General features: G+C 43.9%; 2 protein-coding genes across 2 annotated transcripts in view; both read right to left on the bottom strand.

Moving 5' to 3' along the window:
- The window catches only part of LOC147684242 (putative cation-transporting ATPase 13A4), a 249,194-nt gene that overhangs the window by 202,265 nt on the left and 27,881 nt on the right, over positions 1-19,048 (bottom strand). The gene's annotated exons all lie outside the window — the stretch shown is intronic.
- Positions 4,402-6,250, bottom strand: LOC147684243 (uncharacterized). The gene is made up of 2 exons (XM_086944645.1): positions 5,743-6,250; positions 4,402-5,467 (listed from the first exon to the last, which is right to left on the bottom strand). Exons 1-2 carry the CDS (start codon positions 6,161-6,163, stop codon positions 4,449-4,451), a joined length of 1,440 nt encoding a protein of 479 aa, XP_086800771.1. The 5' UTR covers positions 6,164-6,250; the 3' UTR covers positions 4,402-4,448.

Raw genomic sequence — 19,048 nt, forward strand, 5'->3', positions numbered from 1 at the left:
AAAGCTGAAAAGTACATACAAAAACGACATGCTTCATTTAAGAGGAATTGGCATAGGGCAGCTCCGCAAGTCTGGCTGCGCTGCCCAACGCAAATGTGAAAGGGCTGGAATGCCCTGTATTTATGAAATATGGTGCGTTCCTGTCCTATCCCCCTATGCCGGCACACAATTTGCTGCCTAGCACCAACATAGGCACCCTTATGCATGGTGTAAGGGCATCTCTGTTTCGGCCAGGTTTATTCCTGTTCAAGGTTCAATCCTCAGAGGCGTTTTCCTCTTTCCATGTGTGCTGCAGAATGCAGCACACATGGAAAGAGGAAACAATGAGTGGAAATAATAATACTTCTCCGTGTTATGCCTGCTCCGGGGCGGCGTACGGTTTTGTTACTCCACCAGTATTACGTGAATAAGTTAATCTGGGACAGCATCAATATCCATTGGTGTTGAGTAGGAACACCCACTGCAGCGCCCATGGAACGCCTCCTTGATGCAGAGTAAGACAAGGCAGAGACTTGCACCGCTTCATCTTACTCCATGTGTATGAGGCCGTGTTTGCGTCTCCTCATATATATGATTGAGAAGCTTGCTCCACCAGATTGTCTAATAGAATGATGCTTTGACATCACAGGCCTCTCATAAATAAGCCCCTGAGAGACATCCCCCAAGAACATTGGTCTTCTGCAGTGGCTGTACGTGTCGGCGCCAGATTGGACTATGAAAGGAACTGTTACTTAGAGATTTTGGCCTAACTGTTCACCAGACCAGAGTTAGCTGAGAACATGGTAGTTAGATTGGTCTCTTGCTTGTTTCAAAGCATTATGGCTAGCCCACTAAGCAATATATGGTGATTATAGCACTCCCAGTCAAGGCACAGATTACCAGGTATGCTACTAGTCAATCCTACACTCATCCCATTTGGTTTGAATTTGTTTTCCTTGATATAGATGTGCCAGTGTCAATCCAGGCCTCTCAACTCTGAAAGCATCTTGGGGGGCTGGTTCAGGGCCATATTGGACCATCTTATTTTACTGAAAAAGGTATTCTATTTATCCTAGTTACTAACCACATATTTCCTGGTTCTGTTCTTCTGCTTGTCTATTTCTCTATGTGGTTGAGTTATCTCTTTTCACTTTGCTGATTAAAGATGGCTTATAGGTGAATGGTGTCGTTGGACGTGGCCCACACTGCAGAGTCTGAATTTGTTTTTGTTGAATTTAGGACTCTCTGCACTTTACCACTTGTAACCAGTGCTATATGCTTGTACTCACTAACTAAAACATTGTAGAATTGGCTTACACTTGATTTGCATATTTAATTTACTTTTACGTCCTTAGTAAAGTGGTATACCACATTCCCAGGGCCTGTAAAATAAATACTACTTATTGTGCAACCCACTTATGTAGCCCCTTAAAATATGTCCCAGGTCTGCCATTGCAGACTGTATGCGGTTTAAACTGAAAATTCGAATTGGCAATATAATCCCCCCTTAATAAGCCTAAAACTCCCTTCTTATCCCTTATGTCACCCATAAGGTAGGCCCTAGCCAGCCCATAGGGCAAGGTGCATTGTAATTAATTACAAGTTGAACATGCACTTTCAAATTTTACATATCCTGGTAGAGAAAACCTCACACATGTGGTTATCACTACTGTGAGGCCTGCCTCTCCCATAGCATTACATTAGAACAATATGGCGTCCTTTCTTTACTGTCAGGACACCACTGACTCATTTTGGAAGTGGCTCTACTCCAGTCTGCATTTGTGTGTGTTTTAAATGGGGCTCTCGCTTCAACAGGTAGCTATTCGAGGGTTGGCAGGATGGGGATAGTATGATTAATTTCTTGTGACCAGTAATAAAGAAAGCTGCAGCCTGTAGAAATGCTCAGAGTGGACCTGAGTGAAGATTCTGGTTGTCTGAAAGAAGCGAGAACCTGTAGTCAACCCTGAAAAGAACCAAAACCTGTACAACTTATTTTACGTCTTGTTTTGGGATGAGCTGCATGATTCTCCAAATTTTCAAAAACACAAGAGAACCCAAAAGGTAGATAAGGACCATTGGTAACAGTTTAGTATTATAACAATCGTACTTAAAAGGAATAGTGTGGTCAACAGGATAAATATAGACTCCAATCAGCGCTATATTAAGAGTGTCCAGCCGGACAGTCAATTTAATCATTCAAAAATTTCAAAACCAAAAGTATAAACCCATCAATACAGGGGGACACAATCCTGCATCCTACATAAACACATGACAAGTACACTTTAGGACAGGAACATATCAGGCAAGAAAGGGTAGCTTGTGGAATATTGAACACAATTTCTAACAAGATTGAGGAAACAGTAAATACGCTTTTTATGTCAGTGACAGCACTGATGACATCACTGATGACATCTCAAATGACATCACTGATGACATCATCCAGTGAATGTGTTTCTTTCTGAAAAATAAATATTTTTTATATATGTATATCTAAAGGTCGACGGAAGAATAAATGGGTAAATAAGGGCCCGATGTAGGTAGGGCTTTACCGATCGGTATCGGCCGAAAATACCGATTTTTGGCCCTTACCGATCGGTAAACAGCCATCGAGATGTAGGGAACCAAAAACAGAACGAATCGGATAGAAAACCGAATCGGAATGTGTACCGAACGTGAAAGGATCCGATACGTACATACCGAAAATCGGATATGTAACGAATCGGAAAAACACCGATTCGGTGACAAAGACCGAATCGGTCCATGTACCGAATCGTTAGTGACACCGAATCGGAAAATCACCGATTCGGTCCCACTACCGATTCGTTAGTGACACCGAATCGGGAATTCACCGATTCGGTCCCACTACCGATTCGTTAGTGACACCGAATCGGGAAATCACCGATTCGGTCCATGTACCGATTCGGTAGAAATACCGATTCGGACATGAACCGAATCGGAAAACATGCCGATTCGTATGAATCTCCGATCGGGAAATTCCCCGATTCCAACAGTTGGGGAGATGTAGGGAGGCACAGAAACACCGAAATCGGCTCAAAATCGGTAGAATTCACTCGGTATTTACCATGGATTGCAATCAGGTGGTAACCAACTCCAACCCATATAAACAGTCCCAAAATGCATTGCAACTTGCAGGATGGCAGCTTTCTATGTCATTGCGAGGCGGCTACGGCTACAGCAGGAAGGACAGAGGGAATGGCTAAGAAATGAACAGGTCTACAGACAGAGGATAACCCTGTTCATGCTCACTGAGGCTGAGATCCTACAGAGATACAGGCTGGACTCTGACACCATACTTGAGCTCATCAGGGACCTTAAGCCATACTTGGACCACCACACCCCAAGGGCACACGCCATCCCTGCGCACGTCCAGGTGCTATGCAGCCTACACCTGGTAGCGTCTGGCAGCTATCAAAGTGGAGTAGCAGCAGCAGGAGGGGTGAGCCAGAGCAGCCTGTCAAGGTTCTTCCACATATTCCTTGACGCCATGATAGACAGGATGGACCAATACATCTCATTCCCTGCAACCCACGCAGAACTGCTACAAACCAAAGCGGACTTCTACCAGATGGCACACTTTCCCCAAGTCATCGGTTGCATAGATGGCACGCATATTCCGATTTGCCCACCAGCGGACACCGAATACATATACCGCAATCGGAAATCGACACACACCATCAACGTGCAGGTGATCTGCAATGCCAAGTGCACCATCACAGACCTGGTAGCAAAATTTCCAGGGAGTACCCATGACTCCTATATATTCCAACAGAGCGGCATATATGCACGGCTGATGGCTGGCGATTTTGGAGAAGGATACCTCCTAGGTGAGCCACATCATCAGACCCCCATAACACATGGTAGGTAGGTGTAATACATGTATGCATGTGTCTAATGTGACCCCTTTCTCTTCCAGGCGACAGTGCATATGCCCTCCGCTCATTCATACTCACCCCCTACCTCAACCCCTCCACACCCAGCCAAAGGAGGTATAACCGGGCCCACATACGCACCAGGAATGTTGTGGAACGGACCTTTGGCATCTGGAAAAGTAGATTCAGATGCCTGCACAAGAGTGGAGGTGCAAGGCAGTATACCCCCATCACCTGCTGCAAGATCATAGCTGTATGTGCAATGTTACACAACCTTGCGGTCAAGAAGGGCACTGAGGTGGAGTTGTCTGACTACGAGGACTATGACGACGACGAAGCTGTGCCACTGACACAGCCAGCTGGGGTGTGTACGCCATGTGATGGCAGATACAGACGTGAGGAGATCACTGAGAACTATTTCTGACTGAGTACAGATGCAAAGACAGCTAAATGTTGCTTGGAAAATAAAATTTTTAATAGTGATGCACCACAGTTACATCACTGAAGTGCATTAATAAATGGAGTCTGTCAAAACAAATAAAGTCCAGGGTCCTGGTATGATCATCCCCCCTTGCCAGCCTATTTTTTGGCCCGCTTTCCAGACCCACTGGGGTGTCCCCCGGCCCCCTCCGAATGGCCTGCAGCATCAGCGGATCGCCTGGTGCTCCTCCTTGGCTCTGATGCAGCGCTGGCCGGGCTGCTGCGGCTGCTGCTGTCTCCAGCATCACCCAGGTCCAGGGCAGGATTGGAGGCGGCGTTTGAAATTAACATGGCCTCCATGGCCGTGGTGATTCTGGCCATCCCCCTGGTCAGCTCAGCCGTTTGCTGACTCTGCACCGACTCCTGATTTGCGCTTCGGATGCACAGCTGGGCGGTCGCCGATGCAAGGCGGGCCATGGCCCGGTTGAGCACCCGGGCATCCCTCCTGCGCGCAACCTCATGCTCCTCCTGCCTGGCAGAGGAGTGGGTGATGGCAGTGGTCAGCCTGCCCAACCCTGCTGCCACCTCCTTGTTGCTGTCCACAACAGCCTGGAACCCCTTCACCAACTCCCCCATCTGCAGGTTGTGCTGCAGGAGCTGGCGTTGGCAGGCCATGGTGGATCTGGCCTGTTGGCGCTGGATTTTGACCATCTGGCCCTCCAGGCCCAGGAACACACTGCCCTCCCGTGCTGGTGCAGCAGTGGTGGTGGTGGTGGTGGTGGCACGGCGTCTGGCACTGCTGCCTCCGGCCTGCTGAGTGGGCTGGGGTGCCACTGGTGGTGGTGTGGTGCTGGCCGGTCCCGGTGCCCCTGCTCCCAGGACAGGTAGGACGGGTGGCAAGGCCACGGTTGTGGCAGGAGCTGTTGTCGGCGGAATGGTCTGCCTTGTTGGGGAGTTGCATGGTGAAAATTGCAAGGGGGGTGAGCTGGGCAGTACTGGGGAGTGCACTGCCTGGAAATCAATCACCAGGACTCCCTCCATTCCAAGCCCTGTGGTGTCTCCTTCCTCATCCTCATCCTCCTCCTCCTGGCCAGGCTGGCTGGTGCTGGGCCCTGCCACTGCAGTAGTAGATGTCGAGGCTCCCTCTGCTGCCACAGTGGTGCTGCCTGATGGTGCCCCTAGGTACAAAGAAGCATTTGTAAACTGAGTGCCGATGTATTACAGGCAGTACAATTATGGCATTCCACATGTCCTTGCATCTCCTTACACCGTGTCACACTGTTTCCTGTCTTGTGATTCTGCACTGACATATCTGGCTAACTTCTGCTGACTACATGTACCATGATGCTTGTCTCTTGTATGTTGGTGGCAGTACAGTGCTGGTGTTTGCCTATGCATTGTGTCTAATGGGGAGGTGTCTGGTAGGGTGTGTCATGATGCGCATGCTTCTTACCTGTAGCTGTGGCCATCGCAGTGCTGTCCAGGGTCCCGATCCCTACGATGCTCGCCCTCTCGATGGTGCTGGAGACAATTTCCTCCAGCTCGGTGAGGGGTGGCGCCGGGTTCTGGCCTCCTCCGGTGTGTCCAGCCTGCCTCTGGATTTCGGCCAGCTTCCTCTTCGTGAGGCTGCGGAGGTCGTAGAACCTTTTCTTTAGTTCCTCAATGGACCTGGGGGTGACTCCAGCAGCATTGACCTTCTGTGCGATGTCGGTCCACAATCTCCTCTTCGTGCTGTCTGGCACGTTGAGGGACAGCCTGCCAAAGAGCTGGCGGTGCACCCTCACCACCTCCTCAACCAGCACCTGCAGTTCTGTGGTGGTGAATTTGGGCTTCCTCTTTTGGGAGGACTTCTGGCTTCCTGCCTGATCTGCCATTCTGCTGTTGTTCAGTCTGCAACCTCCTTCTCCCACTGCTGCTAACTGTGTGTTGGGCTCAGGCAGGCTTTCCAGTAACTTCTAGAAACTTCTTAATTGTCTGCACCTGCCAGGGTTGCCACTCCCTGTTTGGGTGGGGGAGGGGGAGCCACCTCATTGGCTGAATCGCCTATTGCCGAATCGGCTTTTACCGATTCGGTATTAGCCGAATCGGTAAAATCCGATTCGGTATTATCCGAATCGGTAAAAGCCGAATCGGTTCATGCAATGCATTCCTATGGGCTTTTTCGCCATGGGTCTATGATTGCCGATTCGGTTTTTACCGAATCGGCTTTTACCGAATCGGTATTCGCCGATTCGGAACTATCCGATTCGATGAGAGCCGATTCGGTGTTTTCCGATTCGTTGTTGGCCAAATCGGTAATTTCCGATTCGGAACGAGCTGAATCGGAACGTACCGATTCTCATTACCGATGCCGACCGATTCGGTTTTCATTCGGTATTTTTTTCCTACATATCGTTTTCCGATTTCAGAATACCGATTCGGCCCGCCTCGGTATTTTGAAATCGGAAAATCGCGTTTACCTACATCGGGCCTTAAGTGTCTAAATAGATGGGTTTTTTTGTAAAATTGATTGTATAACTGACTTAATAATTCTTTCTTAGTGAATACATGTATTAACGAGTAATGTTTAAATATTTAAATATCTGTATCAGTGTCTCACTTTGTGTATAAGTGGCTGCATGGATTGGTGAGTAGCTACATGAGTGTGTATATGGGTTAATAGTTTGTTTTTTGAGTATCAATATGAGTGTCTGTATGGTTCGGTGGGGGATATTACTTAGCAGATAGATGCATGAATGAGTGTCTCACTGTTTGTATGTTGTTTGAAGACAGCATGTGTGCAGGACTGTATGGGTGGATGAGTGTGTGTATGGGTGTGTTAATGAGTGAATGACTGTCTCAGTGTCTTTATTAGTAAGTACATATGTTTTAAACTAGTATATGTGAGTATTGATGTATATAAGTGAGTATATGTGAGAGTGAGAGATTGGAAGAGTTCCTGTATAAATAAGTATGTGTTTCTATAAGTGATTGTTTAAGAGAGTAAGTATGTGTACGTTTCTGTAGAAGTAAATGTAGTGGTGTGTGTATAGCTGTATATGCAAGTAAATTGATGTTTGATAGTTTATTTGCATGTGTGAGTATGTGTGTGAGTAACTCTATGGATGAGTATCGGTGTGTAACAGGATGTATAGGTGTATGAGTACATATGATGAGTGAGTACATGTATGAGTGACTATATAGAACTGTTGGTGATCGAGTGGATGTGTATGTAGATTTTGGAATTACTGAATAGGTTGTTGTAACTGGTATTGGTATCTCCATTGTTTTGAAATTTGTAGTTTCTATTTTTGAATGTGTGTATCAAAGGTTATATTACGCTGAGAGGAGGTCTGCCACTCTTTCACAAGGATGATGTCATCAGTGATGTCATTTGAGATGTCATCAGTGATGTCACTGACTATGTCATGAGTGATGTAATATGTGACACCATAAGCAGTGCATTGCAGGTGCGCGAGTTATAGTTCGCTGAACTAACTATAACGGGGGAATTTCAATGGTTTTGCATGAGTGAAATGTCCAGCTAACTATAACATGTGTGAAACCTATGTTTTTTTCAGTGAATTTCTAAGGTTTCCTAAATGCTAATTCCTAACTATAACGTGGCTGAAACCTATGGTTTTTTCAGGTAATTTATAAGGTTTTTTAAATGCTAATTCTTAACTATAAGGTGGCTGAAACCTATGATTTTTTCAGTGAATTTCAAAGGTTTTGTAAATGATAATTTTTAAATGTATTAATTGTTATATTTTTATACTAATTTACTACATTGTTTTAAAGTATTTCTTTTTATATATTTTATTTTTTTAAATACATTACATATTTTTAATATAAATGGAGATTTTTTTTTTAAATATTGAAATTGTTATATTTTTTATTTTTATTTTATATTTTTTTAATTTATATATATATATATATATATATACATATATATATATATATATATATAGCAGACAATGATATTCTATGGAAAGAAATTCAAGTTACTGGTAAGTTCAGTTAAATTTACTTTTCAGGAATAATAGTGAGCTGAAAGATGCAGCACTGAGGCCTCTCCAGATAACAGGTGAGTAAATCGGAATTCGTAGTTTGGCTGATTTTTGAGGAATTTTTTTAAGTTCCAAAACTCCACACTAACATTTTTTTTAAAGTGAAACCAGTCATTGTTAGCCTATGGAAGGAAATTAAAGTTACTGTAAGTATGGTTAGAATTACTTTTCAGGATCAGTACTGGGCTGAAAGATGCAGCACTGAGGTCTCTCCTGATAACAGGTGAGTAAATCGGAATTTGTAGTTCAGCTGATTTTAGAGGAATTTTTTAAAGTTCCAAAACTCCACTTAAAAAGATTTCCAAGTGAAATCAATCAATGTTAGCCTATGGAAGGAAATTCAAGTTACTGTTAGTATGGTTAGAATTACTTTTCAGGATCAGTAGAGGGCTAAAAGATGCAGCACTGAGGTCCCTCCTGATAACAGGTGAGTAAATCGGAATTCGTAGTTCGGCTGATTTTAGAGGAATATTTCGCTCAATAGTGAAGGAAGGCGGCGGGGCCTGAGGTGACATGTGTGCAAACACGCCCTGTGGCGCGTTTTAGATTGGGGAATTAATTCCTCTTCAATCCTGAGGTCCCCTGTGAGCCAACTAGCCCACCAGGTACCTCCAGTATGCGCCAGGGAGCTGCGTTGCAGAGAGGTGTTCAAAGGGCACGTCCCCTTTTTACAACACTCTGCAACGCAGCTCCTTGGCGCTTACTGGAGGTACCTGTTGGACTAGTTGGCCCCTAGGGGACCTCTGGATTGAAGAGGAATTAATTCCCCAACTCAAACCGCTCCACAGGGCATGTTTGCACACATATCACCTCAAGCCCCGCCCCCTACCTTCACCACTGTGCAAACACGCCCCGTAGCGCATTCTAAATTGGGATATTAAGTCCCCTTGCATACTGGGGGTCCATGGGGGCCAACTAGCCCACCAGGAACCTCCAGTATGCGCCAGGGGGCTGCGTTGCAGAGAGGTGTTAAAAGGGGCATGGCCTAATTACACCTCTCTGCAACGCAGCCCCCTGGCACATTTGCAGAGGGGGAACTAATTCGCCTTGCATACTGTGGGTCCCTGGGGGCCAACTAGCCCACCAGGAACCTCCAGTATGCGCCAGGGGGCTGCGTTGCAGAGAGGTGTAATTAGGCCATGCCCCCTTTTTACACCTCTCAGCAACGCAGCCCCCTGGCACATTTGCAGAGGAGGAACTAACTCCTCTTGCATACTGGGGGTCCCTGGGGGCCAACTAGCCCACCAGGAACCTCCAGTATGCGCCAGGGGGCTGCGTTGCAGAGAGGTGTAATGAGGCCACGCCCCTTTTTACACCTCTCTGCAACGCAGCACCCTGGCGCATTTGCACAGGGGGAAATAATTCCCCTTGCATACTGGGGGTCCCTGGGGGCCAACTAGCCCACCAGGAACCTCCAGTATGCGCCAGGGGGCTGCATTGCAGAGAGGTGTAATGAGGCCATGCCCCTTTTTACACCTCTCTGCAACGCAGTCCCCTGACGCGTTTGCAGAGGGGGAACTAATTCCCCTTGCATACTGCGGTTCCCTGGGGGCCAACTAGCCCACCAGGAACCTCCTGTATGCGCCAGAGGGCTGCATTGCAGAGAGGTGTAATGAGGCCATGCCCCTTTTTACACCTCTCTGCAACGCAGTCCCCTGGCGCGTTTGCAGAGGGGGAACTAATTCCCCTTGCATACTGGGGTTCCCTGGGGGCCAACTAGCCCACCAAGAACCTCCAGTATGCGCTCGGGAAGGTACAGAGTACAGTACAGAGTACCGAACAGAGTACTGTACTTCGTACCCCATGATTTAAAAATAAATAAATATATATTTTGGGGCCTTGGGGGTCCTTGTGGGACCCCCTGAGCAGGCCTAGTGGGTCAGGGTGTTTCTACCCTGCCCCCTTTGCGTGTTTTGCATGTTTGTTTCGCTGCTTTCTTGTGCCTCGGTTCTACCGAGGCATAAGATGGCTGCCAACACTTCCTGGTTCGGAGTGTTGACAGCCAATTAGCATGAAGCTCGTGCTCGGGAAGGTACAGAGTACAGTACAGAGTACGGTACTTCATCTATAGATATATCTATTATTTTACTTTTGATTTTCTCAGGAACTACTGAATGGATTTACACCATTTTAAAAAAAGGGTAATCTGCGAACCGAACTCTACCTTTTCGCCAAATTTGGTGTAATTCCGTTCAGCCGTTCGGGCTGCAACCCTGGCTTATGGTCCCTCTGGAAAATTGCATGGGGAAAACATGTTTTGGGACCCCCTTTTTTCTCAGCCCCCGCTTTACGAATCACCCCCAAACTTTCAGGGAAGGAGCGGAGCGGAGCAGGCCATTTTCTTGGAGAATTTTGCGTGTATTCGTCGACCAGTGCCAAGGTTATTTCAAATAGAATGTTGCGGATTTCCTATGGAAACTAGGTCCTAACTATAACTACCTACTGGCAACCGCCAGTAGGTTATATATATATATATGTGATCAAGGCTACCGTGATGTAGCCGAAACGCGTCATGCTGGCGACAAGGAGTCAATAAACAACCTTTGCATTTCATTTGCAGCGCTGTGGAGTGGTCTGTACCTGTGGCTTTCTCTTTCTTGGAATGCTTTTCCTCTATCGAGACGTAGCAGGAGCTTGAATCGGATATATATATATATATATATATATAAAACACATACTAGGGACTGATTGGTATGTTAAATGTTCCAATAATGGTTTTTAACCAATTTGACAAGCTTTTAGATGTCAGAGGACATGCACTGGGGCCTGATTAGCAGAGTCCTAGTATATAGAGCCTAAAAATTAACAACATCATCTAAAAAATCAATGGGAGTGATCATGCAAAAGGAGGCCCTTCCTTACAACATCTATGACTGTATTCTTATAGAGTTGAATAGGGGGGTGATATAGTCCGAGAGTTGGTTGGGACCTTCAGGTAAATTGGGCATCGTCGATGTACAGGTGGAAAAGTATCCCAGAGGTCCTAAGTGTCGCACGGAGAGGCTCAAGATAGATGAAGAGAGGATTGAGCCTTGGTGGACTCCTTGGCGCAGCCGAAATGGCTGCTTCAAGACAGAGCTCCCAATTTGTAATACTTGGGAGCATTTTGTTAGATAAGAGTGGGACCAGTTTAGCACTACATGTTCAATTCTCAGTCAATGTTTCACTATATTAATCAGAGCATGCTGACTGACTGTGTCAAATGCAGAGGAGAGATCAATGAGAAGACACAAACTTCCAGTGTCAAGGACACAGAGAGTGTCAGAAGCAATCTGCAGAATTGCATGCATGGAGCTATAGCTAGACCGGAGCGTGTTAAGGAGATTGCTTGTGTGAATCTGAGAGGACAGTTGGAAGTCTATGCAACTGTTAATCACCTTATCTAAGGATGGAAAGGTGGACACTGGACAGTAGTTCCTACAGTCATTGGGTTCCAATTATTGTTTTTTTTAGAAGACGAGAAAATTGGCCAACTTTTAGATAGTTTTAGACTGCTTGGGGGAATAGTTGACCAAGTTGAACCAAACAGAGAGACGCTCTTTGTCATGAACTTTACTGATGGTGTCAAGGATGGCATTGCATAAATGGTTTGATAGTTGTACCTTGGACATAGTCAGAAGTAGTTCTGCTTATGAAACCAGGGAGAAAAAGGAACATGGACGTTGTGCTTTGAAAAAATAATTCTCCTTGGCTTTATAGTCTGTGGTGGCTGGCAGAGAGGTATTTGACTTTTTTGTTCCACAAAGCTGTTTCATAGGGCCTTTGACGACTTGGGTGGAATATGGTAGGAATAGTTGAAAGCCTGTTTGATTACTTCAAATAGTAATTAAGGTCTATTCTTACCAGTGTCCAGGAGAGATCTGATATGTGATGATTTCACTCTAAAGGTGTGTTCTTTTTAGCTTTTTTCACAGATCTCAGCTTAGTCAGCCTCAAAGTGGATGGTGATTGTCTCCATACTTTCTAAAAATATTTGAGATTTTGCCTTTCTTCATAGATTTCTTTAGAGGGCCAACGTATGGAGGGGTTGGAGTCTGCTACATTTCTTCTAGAGGATTGTAAATCAAGGATTCCATACAGTTGTTACTTTTAAATTTGTTGGTGGCTTCGTTGATATCAAGTTGGGGAACAACTGAAACAGGATTTGGGGTAGCCAGGTTTGCAAGGGCCTTGATGTCAATGCTGCTTGTGCCACTGAACCATCTTTTCCCTTCTTTGTTTGAACTGAAGTTTTAGTGTGGGAAAAGGCGATTAGAAGATTGTCAGGCCAGTCTACCAAGTTGGGATCAGTGGTTGTTAGGTGGGGATGTCTGGCAATAACCAGATCCAGAGGGGTGCTGTTGCAGTGTGGGGGTTCCTGGCAGTGTTGTCAGGGGTCATTGTTGCTGAGAAAGAAGTAGAAGTCATCCATTTGTTTGTTGCCCTCAATGCCCCAGTGAAAATTGTAGTCAGAAAGGAAGATGATGCTGTTTGGCTTATTATATGGGATATGAACAACTACATGCATTTCTTGACGAAGGGGTCTATTTGGCCCAGTAGGCGATAAATTACATTTTCTTTGAGATTGGCAGCAGAGTTGAAAGGGATTTCCAGAGATATTCATTTGAAGGACTGAAAACTGTTTATGGTAGAAGCCTGCAGCTTAATGAATTTCTGTGAATGACCGCTGGATCCCCATCTTCTTTGTCTTCTTAGCATAAAATTGAGTAGTATTGAGTAGTGGAAAGGGCAGAACATTGAATGGGGTATAATTGAACAAGGTTTAGGTGACAAACATGATGTCACAGTTGAAGTCCTTGATTTTTTATGAAATCTCAAGACAGTGTTTAACTGCTAAGTGGCAGTTATGCAAAAAGCAACTGCTGAAAGATATAGTGGGTTTATACATAGAGTGATGGGGGGATTCAGTGGAGACTTGATAAGGTTTGAGTAATTTTGGTGAAGAGATTTTGTGATGTTGTGTGATAGTGTGATGTGAGCCGAGGTGACTCTGGCTCTTGATGATGGTTGAAATGGGAAGGTAGTCGTGTGTTAGGCTACAAGACTGGCTGTCAGAGGGTTCAGTTCTTACACATCTGTAAATGAGATTGTATAGGTCTTTTTGACTGAGCGGGTCTCAAATTCAGACGTGCTAGGGAGGGGCAAGTGGTAAGTGAAGATGAGGAGGGCCCAGAATGGTATCAGGGGATGGGTAGGGGGATGTGATGGGAGTAAGCGGTTGCAGAAGAGAGGAAGGTTGCTTAATTAGAAGAAGAGATGAGCAAGAGAGGTTGATTATTAAGTATCAGGTAGTTGTTGGAGGGGATGTTGAAAGGATGGGACAAAGGTAGGCAGGATAGTACTGGGTGAATGAGGGCGGAGGTGGAGATTTAGGATTTAGAGAGCACAAGGAGCCAGAGAGGGGGGGAAGTGGATTTGTAGATATTTGGAGAGAAGAGGCTGGGAGGTGGAAGTTGGAGGGCTGTGATTAAAAAAGAGGGAGGGGGTCAGTGGGGGAGAAAGGGAGAGGGTTTGGAGAGCACCTGTGGGGGGTGTTTTTTTGTGGCAGGAAGGGTAAGGTTAGAGAGGAATTGGTAGGTGAGTTGCCTAGAGAGGGGAGATACAGGGAGTGTGAGTTGGGTAGTTTGGAGGAGGCTGGATATGAGTCAGAGGTGATGGGTTTCGGAATGGAAAAGAGATTGTCCACCAAGGCAAAATGGTGTCATTATCTTGGAACATGGTTTTCCCATTGTTAAAGATGGAGTTTGAGCAGTTACTGGGCAGGCCAAGGGGAGATGCATGTGTTAGATTGTGTCCAAAGGGAATGCTTATCAGGGAAGAGACATGCAGGTTATTTGGTAAGGAGCTAGACCAGAGGTGAGTTTAGTGGGTGAATAGGAGGAGGTTGGTTTTGAGGGTTCCCCGCACTATGCAATGGTATTCATCTCCCAGTAAATGGTATCAGGCACGTATTTAGAGAGATTTTTCTTCAGCATTGACTGTAGATTTGGAGAACAATTTCCTAAAGGATGCGGTATGTGGGTGTGCCATCGACATTTTTAGTTTTGATTTGGATCTGAAAGATTACATCAAATGAGGGCCCGGACTCTGACTCCTTAGAAATATCTGTCCCAACATTCACATTGAGCCATTTGCCTATGAACGGATGCAGCTGGAGAAGGCAGCATCTACCTTATACTGGCTACCCTAACACTCCGATCCAACCAGTGAGGGACCTGCAGAATACCGCATTCTTACCGCTGTTGCTGCGGAGATCACCCCAAGCCTGTACCATTCAGGATATTGGGGTGCCTGGGACAAGCAGGTAGAGAGTAGTGACTAGAAACACCACAATAACTGACGGAGTGCTGCAAAGTGGCTTCCTTCCCAAACAAATACTATAGAAAACGTGTCTGGCTCTTTAGGAATGTAAATGCTCTACATACTGTGGCGATAGTGGGGCACTTGGGCGCCTTGCTATCCAGGTGGTCTGTTTGCAGTCATTCTGCGAAGTTGCGAAGCACCGTATGCAGACGCATATGGATGGGTCCTTCTTCGATGTTAGAGGTCAAACAAGCAACATCTTTGGTAGAGGTAGACCAGTGTGGTGGAAGCAACATCTTCGGTAGAGGTAGACCTGTGTGGTGGAAGCAACATCTTTGGTAGAGGTAGACCTGTGTGGTGGAAGCAACATCTGTGTGGTGGAAGCAACATCTTTGGTAGAGGTAGACCTGTGTGGTGGAAGCAACATCTTTGGTAGAGGTAGACCTCTGTGGTGGAAGCAACATCTGTGTGGTGGAAGCAACATCTTTGGTAGAGGTAGACCTGTGTGGTGGAAGCAACATCTGTATGGTGGAAGCAACATCTTTGGTAGAGGTAGACCAGTGTGGTGGAAGCAACATCTTTGGTAGAGGTAGAACAGTGTGGTGGAAGCAACATCTTTGGTAGAGGTAGACCAGTGTGGTGGAATGGGAACCGCTTTATAGGGAGAAGATGAAATAAGATAGACTCCACAAGCAATGGAGGTCGGAAGATGCGTCCTTAACAAAGAGGAAAGCTGTCATGAGTCGAATTCTGGCTTGATGTGGAGTGAAAGAGGAAGAGGAGAAGCTTTATTTCCTGAGAGAAATCATGAGCTCCAGCAGTGGGTAATGAAAACTGCATTATAGCTGTCCGACTGCAGAGACTATACAGACAAGCATCCTGCTTCACTTGAAGGTGGGTGGGTCATATTTTTGTCAGACACCATTTACATTATTGATGTACCCATGAATATTTGATCCAAAGCAGCATGAAATAATCTTTCAATTAAAATTGAGATCTTTAAAGAAGAAATTCTATATTGAACAACTGCAAATAAATTATTTCATCTTGACAAACAGAATGCTGGCAATGATTCTGAGAAAATTGCCACATAGATCAAGAGAAAATGTCTGCATCAACAAAGGAGGATTCACCACAGATACTGGCAATGTACACTAGATTACCATGCCTACTAATCTTCAGCCTCAATTTATTTATCTTTCTCTTTGACTGCACATCTTTCCACACGACAAGCAAATAGGGCATTTATTAATAATTCCTTTTTCACATTCTTAAGAACTAAAATTCCTGTAATCTGTCTCTGGTCTTTATCTTTCATGGGAGAAGACTGTTTAAACTATGCATGACTGCAGTTCAATAGCCGTAAATGCATGGATTAAACAAGCTTTTGCAAAGTTAATAACTCTCTGCTTTATTAAGTGAATATGATTGTAAAGTCGTATGTTACCCCCAGTCTTACCTCAGTAAGCTAATTTCTTTCTTATTATGCATTACAACGATGTCTATGAACATTTGAGGAAACAGCAGCACTGCAGCCCAATTCCCCCTCAAAAATTGACTCTCTGAAAAAGTCACAAGGAGTAAAAAGGCACAGAATGACAGCCAGAAGATAGGGCCACAAGCTAGCCCTTATAATAGCAATGCATGTTCACCATAACATTCGCATATAACTTCACATCCAGTTCTACACCCTAGCCACCATCACAATTACATATAGCTTCAGAATGCATTACATCCACCATCACAACCATATCCGCAATCATAATCATAATGCGCAGACGCGAGTCTCTTGCTCACTTTGCCACTGGATTCAAGCAAGCCTGGCTGAAGACGGCTGGACTGCCAGAAACCGGTCCTCAGAAGCTTGTTTCCGGTCCAGGGAAGACATGGTTTGGCAGTTTGGGCTGGACTGTTCCCATGAGGCACAGAGTCAGACTGATTTGCATATAGCCATGTCTGAACTGGGGTGGCAGAGTGGGCTAAAGAACGGTGATGGATTATACCCACATCTGTGGACTGGGTGTGAGTGTTTGATTGGTTCAGATGCTCCGTCCATCACCATCCCCTTTTGTACCGCACAATCCTTAGGTTCAGCGTGCTTTTATTTAGAAGCAAACTCGACGCGTTTCAGAGATCAAGTCTCCTTTCTCACGAGTATATATATATATATATATAACTATATATATATATACATATATATACATATATATATATATATATATATATATATATATATATATATATATATATATATATATATATATATATATATATATATATATCCTCGTAAACCGATTGGCGCGGACCACAAGATACTTGCTTCAGAATCAATGTATACATTAAAAACTGTGACAAACAAACTAATGAATTAAAAAAATAGCAAATGAATTAAAAATGAAAAAAATAAACCATATAAAAAAATTACAATGTACCTCAAAAAAATTACACCTCACAAACATTGTTATTTCAAAATATTATAATTTAAAATACACAACTTCATAATAGTATAAATGTAAACATTATAACAAAAAACTATAAATTTGTAAGAATAATACATATAATATTCCCACTCCAGTCTGTGCAACAGTAGGGAGTAGTTCACTTCAAATAAATAAAATATTTTAACAACTACAATAAATAACAACAAATATAAATATTTAAATATAAAATATATGTATATATTTTTCTAAATGAAACAGATTACATATATATTGCGATGTTTAATAAATATATTAAATTAAATCAAGCAATAATAATATAATTAAAATAGCAGACCAAATTTTCACAATTATAACACCTTATAAATGTAATGTTATTTGCAATTAAAAAGCATAACACAAACAAAACATAATATAATAAATAACACATTTTTAAGCAATAAATAATTATTTTTATGTTTATTATAACTCAAATAACGTCCTACCCTATAGAGCTACAAACTAAACAACACACCGAAAATATATCTTGAAATTATAAAATCACACATTGTACATAATTATCAATTAAACAATCAATAATTAACTAATGATAAAATATATTATATTTAATATTCTCACCATTTATCTCTAGAAATCAAACAATGCACACCTAATATATATTCGAAGAAATTCATGATTACATAATTTACATACCTAATTATTAATTAAACAATTAATACCAATTAACTAATAATAAATTAATTATTTGAAATGCTCTTTTCACCCTTTACACCTACAAAGAAAAACGACCCACACATCATATATAGCTTAAGGAAATTCTTAATTACACAATTTACATAATTACCTATCAATTAAATACTTATTAATAATTAACATTAATTATTGTAATTAACTTCCTTCACAGCATTTATCCGTACAGAAACCACAACCCACACCAGAAATATTAACAAAAAAGGTAATTAATTACATAATTTTCATGAGCAATTACCTCATAAAGGATTAATAAGTAAAAATTAAATATTACACAATTATAATTAAACTACTTCCCACCTGCTATCCCTACAAACCCCACAACCTAAACCTACAAATTTAAATATTTAAACACATTATTAATTATCAATTAATATTTAATTTTAATAAATTACTTATTATAAAAAATGTACTTCCCACACTGTACCCCTGGACAATCCCACAGCCCACTATTCAATTAAATTTAACAACTACTAAAATGTTACAAATTATAATAATAAACATTAACATTATTTATACAAATAATTTATAACATATACAGGGGGTAGCTAGGGGGCGCGGTCTGGGCGATCCGCCCCAGGCGGTACTATTTTGGGGCGGCGGCCGCACGGCACTGGTGGCCTGTGGCGGCGGTCTTTATATTTTATTTGGGGACAGTAGTGTCAGTGTCCTCAATTAAACTATAAAGGCAGCCGCCATGGCCTCCAGTGCCGCGCGGCCCCCGTCCCGACACTATTGGAGTGGTGTGGCTTACTGCTTAGAGGCGGCAGACCCGGAAGCAGAGGACGGCCCGGGACCAGGGTTCAATTCCCGACACGGCAGGGTTGTGGACCAGGGTCAGCGGACTTGATAATTCTCGCCTCAGTGCCTACTCTAACCAGGGATCACACTCTACAACTCTGGGCATACGCCGGGGATGCCTGGTATTACCTTGGAGATACCCAGTAGGGACCATCTCACAGGGAAAGCCAGGACGGGTTCCCCAGCGGTCTACATGCATTTTTGGCATTGCGGCGGGTGCTGCTGGGAGCACCGCCCGCCTCAATGGTAAAAATGCAGGATGCGCCCGCCAGTGTGGCGGGCGCATCCTAATCACCCCCACGGGACCCCCGCACTTATGGCGGGCGGTCCCTTTTCACATCAGGATGGTGGGCGGACAAAGTTTGCGCGCCATCCTAATGATGCCCTTAGAATCATTAGCAGAATATTTTTTCTATAT

This window comes from Lissotriton vulgaris, chromosome 11 (assembly GCF_964263255.1).
Source record: "Lissotriton vulgaris chromosome 11, aLisVul1.2, whole genome shotgun sequence".
Taxonomy (NCBI): Eukaryota; Metazoa; Chordata; class Amphibia; order Caudata; family Salamandridae; genus Lissotriton; species Lissotriton vulgaris.

What these genes read in the sequence shown, in the direction of transcription:
- LOC147684243 (XM_086944645.1), bottom strand. Translation starts at nt 6,163, where the DNA reads ATGGCAGATCAGGCAGGAAGCCAGAAGTCCTCCCAAAAGAGGAAGCCC. An exon ending in TGCGATGGCCACAGCTACAG is followed by an intron (nt 5,468 to 5,742) that starts GTAAGAAGCATG and finishes CTTTGTACCTAG; the next exon opens with GGGCACCATCAGGCAGCACC.